General features: G+C 45.5%; 1 protein-coding gene across 1 annotated transcript in view; it reads left to right on the top strand.

The window, feature by feature from the left end:
* Nucleotides 1-17,676, top strand: part of LOC137380641 (protein PALS2-like) — a 183,819-nt gene that overhangs the window by 160,387 nt on the left and 5,756 nt on the right. Inside the window, exons 10-11 of the mRNA XM_068052805.1 lie at nucleotides 5,297-5,499; nucleotides 17,314-17,442. Coding sequence (XP_067908906.1) covers nucleotides 5,297-5,499; nucleotides 17,314-17,442 — 332 coding nt within the window. The remainder of the gene's footprint in view (nucleotides 1-5,296; nucleotides 5,500-17,313; nucleotides 17,443-17,676) is intronic.

Genomic DNA, 17,676 nt, shown 5'->3' with positions numbered 1-17,676 from the left:
GAGACCCGGGAGGCTCTAATACTCGGGCATTTCTCCTGGACAGAGTCTCATCAACCATAAGCTGACAGGGCAGTCACAGATGAGGCAGTGACAGGAGCTGGAAGGGCAGAGGCACTCTCCTTCAGGGGGAAATTTGATCTGAACTGGGCCATCGTTCTATCAAGCACCACCCAGCCCACATGTGTCACCTATCAAATAATCCTTCTCATGCAGATCAACCATATCTGCAATCATCAGCAATGACCTGTGTCATGTAAAAATGCCAAGTAAAAAATTTAATAACTGGTGCGTTTATATGCCAGATAAATATTTACAAACTGCACCAGTGACCCCGGAGTGCTGTTAGTGTGATTTTTTTTTTTTTGGAAACGTTTGCGCGTGCTCGGGTGTGTGGGCAATCCCTCGCCGCCAGCCACACCAGAGGCAGGTGGCTGGTCAGGCTGCCGCATTGCTCTGGATGACTTTGGCAGGCGTCCTTTGCCTGCCCGAGGCCGTGTGGGCCACAGCTTCTCAAGGTGCCACTGAGGAGCTCCCATATGAAATCGGCTGCTGCCCCTGTGCCCTCCTGAGGTTCAATTGGTCCTCTGTGCTACCCTCAGAGGGATGAGCAGCCTCAAACTGTCGCCTGAGCATCAGAGTCAGATCTCTAATGCTCTGATGGAGGTCACTCTCTCTGTAAGGTTATGCATTGCATCCAGGATCGGCCTCTCCACTGCAACCACCAATCTGTCAGTGGAGGAGGCCAGATGACAAAGAATGTGTGGTACTCAAGCCCTGGATGGACATCTCCAAAATCTGAGTCATAGCATGCAAAGTCTCTGGCTATTCTGCCAGATCGCCACACAGGGAGTTTTTGCCCTGACTTTCATTGACTCCAGTTTTATTAGGGCTCCTTGATGCCATACTCAGTCAAATGCTGCTTTGATGTCAAGGGCACTCTCACCTCACCTGGAGTTCAACTCTCTTGTCCATGTTTGGAACAAGGCTGTAATGAGGTCAGGAGCTGAGCGGCACTGGCGGAACCCAAACTGAGCGTCATTGAGCAGGTTATTGCTAAGCAAGTGCTGCTTGATGCCAGTTAATAGCACTGTTGATGACACCTTCCATCACTTTGCTGACTATAGGGAGTAGACTGATAGGGCAGTAATTGGCCGAGTTGGATTTGTCCTCTTTGTGCACAGGTATCTGGGCAATTTTCCACATTGCCAAGTAGATGCCAGTGTTGTAGCTGTTCTGGAGTAGCTTGGCTATGGGCACGGCCAGTTCTGGAGCAGAAGTCTTCAGTACTGTTGCCGGAATGTTATCAGGGCCCATAGCCTTTGCAGCCTCCAGTGCCTTCAGCTGTTTCTTGATATCACGTGGAGTGAATTGGATTGGCTGACGATTGGCATCTGTGATGCTGGGGACCTCGGGAGGAGGCTGAGATGGATCATCCACTTGGCACTTCTGGCTGAAGATGGATGCAAATGCTTCAGCTTTCTATTTTGCACTGATGTGCTGGGCTCCCCCATCGTTGAGGGTGGGAATATTTGTGGAGCCATCTCTTCTTGTCAGTTGTTTAATTGTCCACCGCCATTCATGACTGGATGTGACAGGACTGCAGAGCTTAGATCTGACCTGTTGGTTGTGGGATCGCTTATCCCTTTTTATTGCATGTTGCTTCTGCTGTTTGGCATGCGAGTGTCCTGTGTTGTAGCTTCACCAGGCTGACACCTCATTTTTAGGTATGCCTGGTGCTGCTCCTGGTATGCCCTCCTACACTCTTCATTGCACCAGGGCTGGTTCCCTGGCTTGATGGTAATGGTGAGTGAGTGATATGCTGGCCATGAGGTTACAGATTGTGGTTGAATACAGTTCTGCTGCTGCTGATGGCCCACAGCACCTTATGAATGCCCAGTTTCAAACTGCTAGATCTGTTCGAAATCTATCCCATGTAGCACGGTGGTAGTGCCGCACAACACGATGGAGGATATCCTCAATGTGAAGATGGGATTTTGTCTCCAAGTACTTTGCGGTGATCACTCCTACTAATACTGTCATGGACAGATGTATCTGATGGTCAGATTGGTGAGGACTAGGTCAAGCAGGTTTTTTTCCTCTTGGTATCCTCACCACCTGCCACAGACACAGTCTAGCAGTTATGTCTTTTAGGACTTGACCAGCTCAGTCAGTAGTGGTGCTACTGAGCCACTTTTGGCGATGGACATTCAAGTCTCCCACCCAGGGTACATTTTGTGCCCTTGCCAACCTCAGTGCTTCAATTGGTGTTGAACATGGAGAAACACTGATTCATCAGCTGAGGCAGGGAGGTGGTGGTAGGTGGTAATCAGCAGGTGGTTTCCTTGCCCATATTTGACCTGATGCCATGAGACTTCATGAGGTGCCGCCACCTCTGGTGGGTCTGTTCTGCTGGTGGGACAGGACATACTCAGGGATGGTGATGTCTGGGACATGGTCTGTAAGGTATGATTCTGTGAGTATGGCTAAGTCAGGCTGTTGCTTTACTAGTCTGGGACAAGCCCCCAGATGCTGGCAGGGCTTGCTATTGTCATTTCCGGTGCCAAGTTCAATGCTGGGTGGTCAGTCTGCTTTGATTCCATTTCTGGAATGTACTGTCTGAGACTGTGGTGGAAGCAGATTCAGTCGTGGCCTTCAAAAGGGTATTGGATAAGCACCTGAAGGGGAAAGATTTTGCAGGGCTACAAGGAAAGGGCTGGGGAGTGGAAGTAGCTGAGGTGCTCTTGCAGAGAATCAGCATGGACATGGCTGGCTGGCCTCCTCCTGTATTGTAACCATTCTGTGATTCTATGATTTAAAAGAGGATTAATTAGATTGAATGCTGAGCCAAAAAAGGAGCTGTTAAGTTTGGTCAGTGTTAGATTTTAAGGAGGACTTTAAAAGAGCAGAGGGAGGTAGAGAGGCGTAGGGAAGAAATTCCAGAGCTGAAGACATGACTGCAAATAACAAAATGCTTAAAGGGCATGCCGGGGGGATATAGATAGGATGTTCCCCCTGGCTGGTGAATCTAGAAGCCGGAGACATAATCTCAGAATAAGGGGTAGGCCATTTAAGACTAATAAGGATGAATTTTTTCACTGAGGGTGGTGTATCTTTGGAATTCTCTACCCCAGAGGGCTGTGGAAACTTGATCATTGAGCATGTTTAAGATAGAAATCAATAGGTATCTGGGTAACTAATGACATCAAGGGATATGGGGATAGCATGGCAAAGTGGCACTGAGGTAGATAATCAGCCATGATCTGATTGAATGGTGGAACAGGCTGGACAGATTGAACGGCCGATTCCTGCTCCTGTGTTCCTATGACAGCGAGAGGTTTTTTCGGGGTTGGGTGGTTTGCGGATGCATATGAACAGAGTTGGAGCAATACAGAGTTCTTTTAGCGTGAGGTTGTAACACTGGAGGAGATTATTGAGATGAGACGTAACGCCATGAAGGTATTTTAAAAATTGAGAATTTGACATAGTAAATTGAAGGCAATAAAGGCCTGCTACCCGACCCGAACCCGATGGGACCCGACGACGTGTCTGGTTCGGGTCGGGTTGCGCTTCCGGGTCCAGCATTCAGGCTTGGGTCGGACACGCTCTATCACAGGCAAGTGGCTCCACTGTTAGTATAATTTTTGACTAGAAAGGTTTTTTTTTACAGTTATTTTAAGCTTGTGCAGATCAGCAACAAAGTGAAAAACCGAAGATAAGTTAATTGGTCGGGTTGGGCGTGGGAAAAAATGGAAGGACTCTGGCCAGGTCGAGCTTGGGTCGGATGTGGTTTTGTCGGGCCCAGGTCGGGTTTTTTTTTTTTTTGCAGACCCGAGCAGGCCTTTACAATGCAGGTCAGAATGGTCAGGCTGATAGATGAGTGAAACTAAATGCAGGAGAGAGAAGAACATGACCAGCAAAGTTTTGGACGAACTGAAGTTCATGGAAGGTAGAGGACGGAAGGTCGGCATTGGAATAGTTGAGTCCGGAGGTGACACAAATTGGCCTGAAAGTTTCAGCGGCAGAACGGATGAGGTGAAGCAGAGTCCAGCAAAATTATGGAGGTGCAAATAGTCGTTGTGATGAAGGGAAATGGGGTCAGAAGTGCAGCTGATGGTCAGGTGGGATGCAGAGGTTGCAAACAGGCTGGTTCAACTGGAGACAATGGCTTGTGATGGGAATGGAATTGGTAGCAAGGGTACAGATTTGTGGAAGAGGCTGAAGACGATGGCTTCAGTCTTCCAGTGTTTAACTGGCTGAAATAACAGCTTATCCAAGACTGGATGTCAGACAAGCAGGCAGTGGAAGGATTGAGAGGTGAATAGGCAGAGCTGCGTGCTTTCAGCCTGCATGAGGAGCCTTAATTCATTTCTTTTGATGTCCTTACTGGAAGTATTATGTTTGCAATTCAATAGGTAAGAGTGAAATCGGGTGAAAGCAGCCTAGCTGAGCTGGCCAGTGGCTTTGGAGGTGGCTGGTGTGGTGGACCACATGAAAAGCTCCAAGATCACATTTGCAGAGAATGCTATTTGTGACTTTGGGGGCATTTCAGGATGGTAGTAAAGGCAGAAAGCTGATTGAAGACATTCATACATGGAGTCGCAGGAAAAATAGGCAGAGATTTGGGAGGTGACCTGTTCAAGATTTTGGAGAGGAAAGGGAGATTGGAGATCGGGTGGTAGTTTGCAAGGGGAGTTGAAAGGGAGGACAGCCTGAGGAGAGAGAATTATTTATATGTCAGCAACTGAGGGACCAAGAATTAAAGTTGGAGGATGGCCAACAGTTTGTGGAAATGGGATCAAAAAAGCAGGAGGTATGTCTCATGGATAAGATGAAGTCAGAGGGGACATATGAAGGAAGCAACTAGATAAAGCCCCTGGTGTGGAACGAAGACAGGAGCAGGCCTTGGAGGAGGTTTGGCTTATTGGACTAAAAGAAGTGGTGGAGGGAAGCGGCTGAATACATTATCTCAAGGTAATATTGGTATTAAAGAAGTCTAAATAAGCTCCTCACGAGTTTTATTACTTTTTAAAGTAATCTTTGAATTTTCAAAGTACAGAAATGCAAACCAGTAAGAACATGAAGTTATTGGAAAAATATTTTGAGGTTTGGCAGTTGTAAGACTTTTAAAATCTGAAACATTTATTATTTCTCCTGTCATTCTGCCTCTGGCAGATTTATTGAGGCTGTTTATGGATCATCAATATTTACTGTTGAAAGCATTTCCATAACTATAGATAGTAGAAAAAAAATTGTGTGAAACATTTTAAAATGTTTGTTTTATTTTTGTTTACTGCAGTTACTTCAAGAAAACCGAGAGATGAAGAACTGGACGGACACGCTTACAGATTTGTATCCAGAATGGAAATGGAAATGGACATAAAAAGCAGTAGATACTTGGAACATGGAGAGTATGAAGGAAATCTATATGGGACAAAGATCGACTCAATCCATGAAGTTGTTAGTACGGGAAGAATGTGCATTTTGGATATTAATCCCCAGGTAGAGTAATGTGATGGGTTATGAATTGAGCAATTTAGTAACTAGGTTAATTGCATCATGAGAGGCCTGCTCAGCACAACCCAGAAATTTGAATTTAGCATAATACAAATATACTTTAGAATTTTTAGAAGGTAGACCTTTTTGCAACATTTAGTTGTTCTCCTATTGCCCCTCCAAAAATTGATTTCAACTAGCTTTTGAATTGTGACCTTTAATTATTAAGTAGATCAGAATGCAGATATTACTCGTTTTCCATTATATATACATAGCTTCTTGATCTAAGACCAACATCTCAATAGACTGTTCCTTTAATGCATTTCAGTCCAATATATGATTCCCCTTAACTTAGCAATTAATCCTTTCCTCCCCATCTACATTAATCAGTTATTATGCACATACAGATAAACCAGTTTTATGTTTTTGAATGATAATTAAATGATTCCATAAGGAATTTAAACAGAAAAATGCCATGTGAAAGGGGTTCTCAAGGTAGAGGATATCATGTTGGGTAGAAATTGTTATCTTGAGCATAATTAGGGAGAAATTGTTTCAGAGCTTTCCTCTAGAATTGAAATGGATTGAAATCAGTTCAGGAGATGAAGTGGATTTGGTGGGGCAGAATGACCTGTTCTCAACCCAGTGTCATCAAGTTATTGCCATTCTTCTGTGCTGTAATGACTTTCAGCCCATCGATTCTATGCTGGCTCTTTATACAGTAATCCAATCAGTCCCATTCTCCCGCTGTATTGCCGTAGCCCTGCAAGTTTGTTTCCCTCAAGTGCCCATCCAATTTCCTTTTGAAATCATTCTTCTTCTCCGCTTCCACCACCCTTGTAGGCAGCGAGTTCCAGGTCATTATCACTACAGTTGATTGGCATCATCTTCACTGCTTGCCACACTTCCAAGTTTGGTATCATTGGCAAAGTTTGAAATTTTCCTCTGTATTCCAATATGCAAGTCAGTAGTATCAAGAAAAGCAGTGGTTCTACACTGACCCTTGAGGAATACCACTGTCGACCATCCTCCAGTCTGAAAAAAAAATCATTTACGACGACTCACTGCTTTCTGTCTTTAAGCCAATGTTTTATCCAAGCTGACACTGGCCTTCCTATTCCTTGCTACTCAATTTTGTTAACTAGTCTTTTATGTGGTACTTTGTCAAACACTTTGGGTTGAATTTTATTGGCCCTACAAGAGCGGAATGTGGGGTGATTTAATTAGGCGGGAGGTATTTTTTCAGATACCCGATGGCAGGCTTTTTTTTTTTACTGAAATTAAATCAAAGGCGTATTTGTGACGTTCCAGGTTTTCCCTCGCCCAGTGGTGGATTGCAGCTTTGCATTCATTTACTTGCCATGAATACTCATTACCCTACACTTAGTTCCAATTAAGTCCTACCAGCCAGATGAAGTGAACTGCAAGCGCTATTCCCATGCCACTCAGTTCACAGTCATTTGAATGTGGTGTGCAACAGTCAGCTTTGTGCAGTTGAGTCTGAGGTCTTTTTTTTTTTCTTGAACTCATCATCGAAACGAACACCAGCATTGGAATGGATGTTTGGCTCCAGGCTTGGCACCAGCAAGGGTGATTCTTCTTGGGATGGCGGCAAAGACATGAGGGTGCGTACATGGAGGCACTAGGGAGGGTACTCGGGGAGGACAGGGTGGGGCAGTTGGCTGCGTGGAGAAGGGGGTTGGGGGGAGGACAAAGACTGGGCTGATCAGCTGCATGGAGGAACGGAAGGGAGGAACAGAGCATCCAGGGTGTGTAGTGGTTTTTGCGGCTGAAGCTGGATGTGGATGGCTCCGGGGGTGGTGGGTTGACTTGAGCATTACAGTCAACAAATGGTCAAAGGGCCTAAAGGAAAGGATCAGTGCTGGCAACGTTGAGGACCTGTGGAGAAAATTGAAGATGCTGGCTGGCAGAGGGAACAGTCAGTCAATGGGGGAAAATGGATTCTGTCGGGGGAAGGTCAGGACTTGGGATTGGGTATTCTATGGCATCATAGGGAGAGGAACAGGACTCGGCAATAATATTAAGGTGGATTTGAGGAGGATCAAGGGTCAGAGTTGGCATGTCAGTGGTAACGGGAGTTGGAACAGAGGTAGGGATGGCATGAATAAATTGTGACGCTGTGCACGGTAATGGGGTTATGACCGCTCAGGACTAAGCCCCCAATCAAAATATATGATTGTGATTGCGGTGGGAGCAGCGTACTGTCAATTTAGTCCCGTTGTTTCACAGGTCACATCATAAATCTTTAATCTTTCCAAATCGAAGAAAGCAGCAGCCGAATTGAAACAATCTAGTAACACCCGAATGAGGCGAACCAAACCAGGTATCTTTAGATATCAACAAATTAACTGTTTATTTAAAAAATATCTAACATCTAAAGATCTTATAACTTATTTTTTTAAAACTAACTTCCGCATTCGCATAACTCAAACTAACAGGTTTTTAATTAGCTGCCCGAAAAAAATAGAAAAAGCAATAAAGTCTTTGCAGATTACGCTTCCGTCAAACGATCTTCTGATACAACGCAGTCAAAGTTCACTTGCAGTCTTCCAAGGTCCGATGAATCCGAAGAACCTTCCAAAGATAGGAATTCAGCAGTTCAGTTCAGCAGTTATAGATTTTTTTTTTAATTTCCAGCGATGAACACAGCAGATCAATAATTTATTTAAGGAATTAATTTGGCTTGAAGCTTTTTAGAAGTTTGAGAGAAAATAATAAAGCTACTTCTCTTCAATTTAAATTGTCTGAGAGCTCTCCTCCCTGCACTTGCTGGAACAGCTGTCAACTGTGTGTCACTGCTAGCCAGTTTCAAAGTCACAACGGATACATTTGAATCTCTCCTCTCTGCCAGGCAACGAGAATGCACTTTGGCTTACAGTCTCCGGAGCTTGCTGCCTTAAAGAAGTACTGATGTTTTATAGCCTTAAAGGCATGCTGCAATATTTCCCAAGGAGGGAAAAAAAACACAGGATCGTAACAATGGGGGGATGTTCAATGATAACATAGGGAAGGGTTAAGGTTACATTGAGTGGATCAAGGGTGATGGGTTCAGGCTGAAAGGTTACTGGAGGAGGTCGAAAGGTGGGGAGACTTGCCCTAAATTGCACATGCATCATTCAGTCCAACGGTGGTTCAGCTGACCGGCAACAGAAGGCTGAATTGGGATGCTCTGCATTTTTTTTTTTTTGAAAAGTTGCAGCGACATGGGTCATATGCACCCACTTTGTCTACTACCACGGGAAGAGGAGCAGAGGGAGCGACTATAGAGGGCTCTTTCGTTCAATGCATGAGACCTGAGTGCCAGCATCAGGCAGAACAAGGTTAGCATGCTCTGAATGATGCCATCCAGGAACGGCATTATTGAAGACGGGCACTGGCACATCACATTCTCCGGACAAGGACAAACTGCGTTCAGGTGTCAGGCAGAGTCAGTGACCCCAAATTCTAATCTTGAACACCCGCCCCCGTGAACCGTGTCAATATATCTGCGCTGGCTGAGGTGAAAGAAGAGGCAGGTGATGGTGCACCCTGTGGGGCATTGGCTTCATCTTCCTCCCCAGAGGAGGAGTCTTGGGCCTATTGGCGTTCCAGGACTTGAATGCAGGCACCTGCAATGGAGGCACTTTAAGCATCAGCTGAACACACTTTCCTTTGGTGTGCGCATATGACTGCAAGACTGAAGATGATGCTTCATCGTTATGCCTTGAAGATCCTGCCTCACCATCTGCGATAGCTCTGTCTCCCTCCTCTCTCTTTCTGTTGCCTCCTCCTCAGTTGGTGTCAGCACCCTGATGTCTGGGACACCTGCAGCTGTCTCTGTCTGCTCATGCTGGTTGTGGGTGTGTTTATCCTGCAGGAGAAAGTGCAGATTTAATGACGTCAAAAGATGAATCACAATCATTGCATAACATGTATTGACATCACTCATTCCGGAATGATTTTCACACGACGCATCCACGCACATCAACAATGCAGATCGTCAACTTTGCGCACAAACAGGAAGTATATAGCATCAAGGCTGCTCATGCATTTCACTGCATGTCTTGTCTGTCATCTGTCCTAAAGAGACAGAGGCAGGGAGAAAAGCAATGGAGCAGCTTAGCCAAGAACACTTACCCTTGCCAATCTGATACGCTTGTGACACTGCACCCAGGTTTTGAACGTCTCTACGGTTGGACAACACCCCTGCTCCCTCCATCCGGGGCGCCTTGGTCAGGCAGGAAGGTCTTATAATTCCATCTGCAGGGAAGAGGACCCCCCGCCCCACCCCAACTTTCCCTGATAGCCTGGAGGAGAACCTACAGGGAGGCATCACTGATCTTTGGGGTGGGACGCTGCCTGCTGTCTGACTTTTTCTTTGCTCTTGCTGCCATGGAAAAAAATGATGGGGAGTTGCTGGGTTTGCAAAATTAAGTAAGGAAAGAACAGTTACGAACAAGTAAAAGATTTCATTTTGGTAACTCTAAATATACTTAAATAACATGAAGGCTGCTGCTCCTTGAGGCGTGAAACAAAGAATGCTTTATAACTGTGGTAATCATGGTGCTTGAACCAGTGAGGGTGGGTTCCACCAGTGAATGGTCATCCCCACCGCATGATCGCAGATATATCCCATGCCTGTTGCCGCACCTTTCACTTACATATAGTATTGCATGAGATACGGGGAAAATGGCAGAAGCAGAAGTTAAGTCAACGTCCAGTCCCGCCATCAGGAATGCCGCGGGACTCATAAAAGCCAGATCTATATTAAAATCCACATAGACAACGTCCCTTGCATTCACTTCAACCTTCTCTGTTACTTCATCAAAAAGTTCAATGAGGTTAGTTAAGCACAATCTGCCTTTTATAAATTCATGCTGACTCTCACTAATTAACTCTAACCTCTCCAAGTGCCTGTTGATGTCTGTTTTTCGCTGATTATTTTTTCTAAAACCTTACCCACCACTGATGTTACTACAGGCCGAGCAGTTTAAGGAGGAATGTCCTTGCACCCTTTCTTGAATAAGGGTGTCACGTTTGTCATTCTCCAATACTCTGGCACCTCCCCCATATTTTGGGATGTTTGTAAGATTATGGCAAATCCTTCCGCTATCTCCACTCCTACTTCCTTTAGCAGCCTGGGATGTAAGACATCTGGACCAGGCGACTTATTCACTAAGCCTAGCCAGCCTTTCCAGTACCTCCTGGCTATCAATTTCCACTCCATCCAATACCTCTACCGTCTCCACTTCTGCTTATTTTCTGTCAGGATCCTCTTCATTAGTGAACACCAATACAAAGTACTCATTAAGTATATTAGCCTTGCCCTGTGCTTCGAAGCATATATCATCCTCTTTGTCCCTAATGGGCACCACCCAACCTCTTAACGTGCTTACTATTTACATGCTGGTAAAAGATTTTTGGGTTACCTTCTATGTTAATTACCATTCTATTCTCATGTTTTCTCTTTGCCAGTCTTATTTTCCTCTTCTGTTCTGCTCTCAAGTTACTGTATTTGGCCTGGTTCTCACTTGAATTCAGCTGATATGCACCATAAACCCTCTTTTTTTTTTTGTTCTTTTTTTTGTTTTTGTTTTCATATTTCAGGGGGAGGCGGTGGTGTAGTGGTACTGTCACTGGACTAGTAACCCAGAGACTCGGTATTGCTCTGGGGACATGGGTTTGAATTCCACCACAGCAGAAGGTAGAATTTGAATTCAATCAGTAAAAAAAATCTGGAATTAAAAGCTAGTCTAGTGATGGCCATGAAGCCATTGTCACTTGTTGTAAAGACCCATCTGGTTCACTAGTGTCCTTTAGGGAAGGAAATCTACTGTCCTTACCTGGTCTGGCCTACATGTGACTCCAGATCCACAACAATGTGGTTGACTCTTGCATGCCCTCTGGAATGGCCTAAGAAGCCACTCTGTTTGTATCTAACTGCTACGAAGTCAATAAGGACCACCCGGCATCGACCTACCCACCAGAAACGACAACGGCAAACCCAGCCCTGTCGACCCTGCAAAGTCCTCCTTACTAACATCTGGGGGCTTGTGCCAAATTTGGGAGAGCTGTCCCAATGACAAGTCAAGCAACAGCCTGACATAGTCATACTCTCGGAAGCATACCTTACAGATAATGTCCCACATGCTGCCATCACTATCCCTGGGTATGTCCTCTCCCACCGGCAGGACAGAGCGAGCAGAGGTGGCGGCACAGTGGTATACAGTAGGGAGGGAGTTGCCCTGGGAGTCCTCAACATCGACTCTGGACCCCATGAAGTCTCATGGCATCAGGTCAAACATCGGCAAGGAAACCTCCTGATGATTGCCAGCTACTGCCCTCAGCTGATGAGTCAGTACTCCATGTTGAACATTGAGGGTGGCAAGGGTGCAGGATGTACTCTGGCTGGGGGACTTCAATGTCCATCACCAAGAGTGGCTCAGTAGTACCACTACTGACCGAGCGGGCCGAGTCTTAAAGGACATAGCTGCTAGACTGGGTCTGCGGCAGGTAGTGAGGGAACCAAGAGGGGAAAACTACTTGACCTAGTCCTCACCAATTTGCCTGCAGCAGATGCATCTGTCCATGACAGTATTGGTAGGAGTGACCACTGCACAGTACTTGTGGAGACGATGTCCTGCCTTCACATTGAGGACACCATCCATCATGTTGTGTGGCATTATCACTGTGCTAAATGGGATAGATTTCGAATAGATCTAGCAGTGCAAAACTGGGCATCCATGAGGCGCTGTGGGCCATCAACAGCAGCAGAATTGTACTCGATCACAATCTACAACCTCATGGCCCGGCATATCCCCCACTCTACCATTACCATCGAGCCAGGAGACCAACGTTGGTTCAAAGAAAAGTGCAGGAGGGCATGCCAGGAGCAACACCAGGCATACCTGAAAATGAGGTGTCAAACTGGTGAAGCTACAACAGAGGACTACTTCCATGCCAAACTGCATAAGCAGCATGCAATAGACAGAGCTAAGCGATCCCATAACTAACAGATCAGATCTAAGCTCTGTAGTCCTGCTGCATCCAGCTGTGAATGGTGGAGGACAATTAAATAACTAACTGGAGGAGGTGGCTCCACAAATATCCCCATCCTCAATGATGGGGGAGCCCAACACATCAGTGTGAAAGATAAGGCAGAAGCATTTGCAACATTCTTCAGCCGGAAGTGCCAAGTTGTTGATCCATCTCTGCCTTCTCCTGAAGTCTCCAGCATCACAGATGTCAGTCTTCAGCCAATTCGATTCACCCCGCGTGATCTCAAGAAACTACTGAAGGCACTGGATACGGCAAAGGCTATGGGCCCTGACAATATTCTGGCAATAGTACAGAAGATCTGTGCTCCAGAACTTGCTGCGCTCCAGCCAAGTTGTTCCAGTACAGCTACAACACTGGCATCTACCCAGCATTGTGGAAAATTGCCCAGCTATGTCCTGTACACAAAAAGCAGGACGTCCAATCCGACCAATTATCGCCCCATCAGTCTACTCTCAATCAGCAGTAAAATGATGGAAGGTGTCATCAACAGTGCCACCAAGCAGCACTTGCTTAGCAATAACCTGCTCAGTGACGCTCAGCTTGGGTTCCACCAGGGCCATTCAACTCCTGCCCTCATCACAGCCTTGGTTCAAACATGGACAAAAGAGCTGAACTCGAGGTGAGGTGAGAGTGACTGCCCTTGACATCAAGGCAGCAGTTGACTGAGTATGGCATCAAGGAGCCCTAGCAAAACTGGAGTCAATGGGAATCGGGGAAAACTCTCCACTGGTTGGAGTCATACCTAACGCAAAGGAAGATGGTTGTGGTTTTTGGAGGTCAATCATCTGAGCTCCAGGACAGCACTGCAGGAGTTCCTCAAGTTAGCGTCCGAGGCCTAACCATCTTCAGCTGATTCATCAATGACCTTCCTTCCATCATAAGGTCAGAAGTGGGAATATTCGCTGATGATTACACAATGTTCAGCACCATTCGCGACGACTCAAATACTGAAGCAGTCCGTGTAGAAATGCAGCAAGACCTGGGCAATATCCAGGCTTGAGCTGATAAGTGGCAAGTAACATTTGTGCCACGCTACTGCCAGGCAATGACCATCTCCAACAAGACAGAATCTTACCATCACCCCTTGACATTCAACGGCATTACCATTGCTGAATCCCCCACCATCAACATCCTAGGGGTTACCATTGACCAGAAACTGAACTGGAGTAGCCATATAAATACCGTGGCTACAAGAGCAGGTCAGAGGCTTGGAATCCTGAGGCGAGTAACTCATCTCCTGACTCCCCAAAGCCTGTCCACCATCTACAAAGTGCAAGTCAGGAGTGTGATGGAATACTCTCCACTTGTCTGGATGGGTGCAGCTCCAACAACACTCAAGAAGCTCAACACCATCCAGGACAAAGCAACCCACTTGATTGGCACCCCATCCACAAACATTCATTCCCTCTACCACTGATGCCCAGTGGCCGCAGTGTGTATCATCTACAAGGTGCACTGCAGCAATGCACCAAGGCTCCTTGCACAGCACTTTCCAAACCCGTGACCTCTGCCAACTGGAAGGGCAAGGGCAGCAAATGCATGGGAACTCCACCACCTACAAGTTCCCCTCCAAGTCACACACCATCCTGACTTGGAACTATATCGTCGTCCCTTCACTGTCACTGGGTCAAAATCCTGGAACTCCCTTCCTAACAGCACTGTGGGTGTACCTACCCCAAATGGACTGCAGCGGTTCAAGAAGGCAGCTCACCACCACCTTCTTAAGGGCAATTAGGGATGGGCAATAATTGCTGGCCTAGCCAGTGACTCCCATATCCCATGAATGAATTTTTTAAAAATTCTCTCCCGCATCATCTCAAGAGCCCTGGCTTTGGTTCTCATCTTTCGCCCTTGTTATAATAAGCCTAGCCTGTACCTGAAATATCTCTTCTTTAAATTTCACCCATTGTTCCGTTACAGGTTTTCTTGTCAATCTTTTGTTCCATTTTACCCTGGCTAGATTTCCCCCTCGTCTCATTGAAGTTAGCCCTCTTCCAATTTAGAAGTTCGACTTTATTTTGTTCCTCCTTCTTCTCCATTATTACTTCTTTAGCCTCCTTGTCTTGAGAGACACTGGGTAAGCACCTAGAGGTGATCAGTGGTTTGTGGTGCAGCGCCTGGAGTGGCAGCCTCTTCCACAGGCACTGCAGATAAAATTGGTTGTCGGGGCTGTTGCATAGTTGGCTTTCCTTGCACTTCTGTCTTTTTTTCTCGCCAACTGCTAAGTCTCTTCGACTCGCCACTGTTTAGCCCCATTACTAATCTAAACATTATGATATGATGATCACTCTTACCTAAGAGTTCCCCCATGGACACTTGGTCCACTTGGCCCACCTCATTCTCCAGCAATGTCTCCTTCCTACAATAAAAGCAAAATACTGCAGATACTGGTAATCTGGAACAAAAACAAGAAATGCTGGAAATACTCAGCAGGTCTGGCTGCATCTGTCGTGAGAGAAGCAGAGTTAACGTTTCAGGTCAGTGACCCTTCATCAGACCCTTCTGATGAAGGGTCACTGATCTGAAACGTTAACTCAGCAGGTCTGGCTGCATCTGTAGAGTGAGAAGCAGAGTATTTCCAGCATTTCTTGTTTGTTTCCTTCCTAGTTAGACCGAGGGCATACTGGCCAAGGAGGTTTTGCAGAAGACATTACAAAAATCCCTCCCACTCCTTTGTCTTTAATCTAGCATGATCCCAATTGATATTGGGGTAATTAAAGTCCCCCAGGTATCACCACTTTATAGTTCTTGCACATTACTGTGATTTCCCTGCAGAGTTGTTTCTCTACACTTCTCTCACTATTTGGAGCCTATAGAATACCCCCAGCAGCGTGATCATACCCTATTTGATTCTCATCCTATCCAAATGGATTCTGCCTTTGCCTTGTCAAGGACATCCTCCCTTTCCACTACAATGTCTTCCCTAATCAGTACTGCCACCCCACCTTCCTTTTCCTTTCCCTATCCTTTCTGTACGCTTTGTATCCTTTACTATTAAGTGCCCAGTCCACGCCATTTTAAGCCATATTTCCGTTATTGCCAGTGTTGCGGCCAGTTGAGAAAGAGGTCTAGGGTTCCCTTTCAGCCGTCACCTGGTCTTGCTGTAACAGGGTTTTATTTTTAAACACGCTGTTTTTTATCTTCCACTTGGTGAATTCTTGTTCACCACTTTCCAATTATAAGGCAAAGAAACCAGCACACAGGTTTTCTCAGGTTTAAAGAAGAAAAGTTGAAATTTCTTAAACTTAAACTAATTCGGTTAGCGCCTATGGATGCACGACGCGCCCACGCTAGCATGCATACGCAATACACGCATGAAAATAGAGACAGAAAAGAGCTGAAGAAAACTAAAGTGGAAAAGTTTGAGGCAATATCTGAAGAGTTGTTACGGTTCTTCGAGCTCACTGTAGAGTCCTTGATTGGAGGTAGACCTTGCTTTTTATTGGGCCCCCGTATTCTTAAACCTTGTTCGCTGTAGGAGACTTCTCTCTCTTGGGGTTCATGTGTCTTCAGTGGATTCAGAGACTTTTGAGGAAGATGGGAGGAGACAGGAGAGAGAACTTCTCAGTCCAGGAACACAGACACTGCCTTCAAACTGTACGAATTCAAATAACTCAGGTTTCCCAGCAGGTTAGTCATGTGACTAGCTTGTTTGACCATGTCCGTTTGTGTGTTTGGCTAGCTTAACAGTCAACCTGGAATGCGAGCTCCCCCACCTTCAATGTCTGGTGATCAAAAGTTCATTGTGAGTTGACTGTGTCAGGGAATGGCTGCTTTGTCGTTCAAACCACACTTAATATGCAAATAAAAACAAGAAATGCTGGAAATACTCAGCAGGTCTGGCAGCATCTGTGGAAAGAGAAGCAGAGTTAACGTTTCTGGTCAGTGACCCTTCTTCGGAACTGACAAATATTAGAAATGTCAAAGGTTATAAGCAAGTGAGGCGGGGGTGGGGCAAGAGATAACAAAGGAGAAGGTGTAGATTGGACAAGGCCACATAGCTGACCAAAAGGTCATGGAGCAAAGGCAAACAATTTGTTAATGGTGTGTTGAAAGACAAAGCATTAGTACAGATAGGGTGTTAACGGACTGAAGATTAATATGCAAATGTCTTTTCTAGCCACGGCTGATCTGTTCAACATGTCCTTTCTTCACTCCAGTAACAGTTTAAAATCAATATTCATGACAAAATTAACTTTCACTCCTTTATCCATCTTATTCCTCTTTTCTACTTCCACATGCTGGTGCTCATGCCCCTGCCATTTTGGTTTAAACCCTCCAGCCACACTAGTGCTTCTCTTTTCCCCCTCCTTTTTTTAATTGCCACTCTTACTCCTGAGGACATTGACTGTTGTGCCAACAGAGCCCTCTTGGAACCAATACCTCTCCAAATAGCTGCTGTTCATGTGGGAACCTACCAATGCGTTTTTGCAAGCTGATGACATCATAGCTGATCCACATCCTGTTCTCGCCCATTGATGGGAGTTACCAGGTAACAATTAGGAACAATATCATAGGCTGACTTCTCTCTTTTCCCTTCACCACCACACCTTTCCCTAGTTCAGGGATATTGAAGCAAATTGTAGTACCCCTGTTGCCACGTCTCTCTCTCAATCAGGACATGAACTGAACATTAGAATGGGCTCTCTGGTTTGCATAGTTTGGCTGTCACTGATCCCATGCTTTATTATCTATATTTTGGAGTGGTTCTAATATTTGTGTCCTGCCAGTGCACCCTTGCTGAGTATATATGTCTTACAGGCACTGAAGATACTGAAGACAGCTGAATTTATGCCATATATTGTGTTTGTTGCTGCTCCTGAATTAGAAACACTACGTGCCATGCACAAAGCTGTCATTGATGCTGGAATTACAACTAAACTTCTGACAGTAAGGGGCCCTTAAATTTTAACACTTTTGTGTTCCAGAATACCAGTCTTAATATTTCACAGTATTTTGACATTAGTCAAAAATGTTTGATACTCGATTTACATTTTTTGGAATCAATTATCAAGTAATATTATTAATATAGCAATTTGGTACTTAGTGTTACTTTCTAATAATCTAGCTTTAGCAATTTATTAATCTTTGGTTATTGAGTTGTGCACAGCCATAGTTCCTGTC

This window comes from Heterodontus francisci, chromosome 2 (genome assembly GCF_036365525.1).
Source record: "Heterodontus francisci isolate sHetFra1 chromosome 2, sHetFra1.hap1, whole genome shotgun sequence".
NCBI lineage: Eukaryota > Metazoa > Chordata > Chondrichthyes > Heterodontiformes > Heterodontidae > Heterodontus > Heterodontus francisci.
This window is presented reverse-complemented; position numbering and strand designations above follow the sequence as displayed.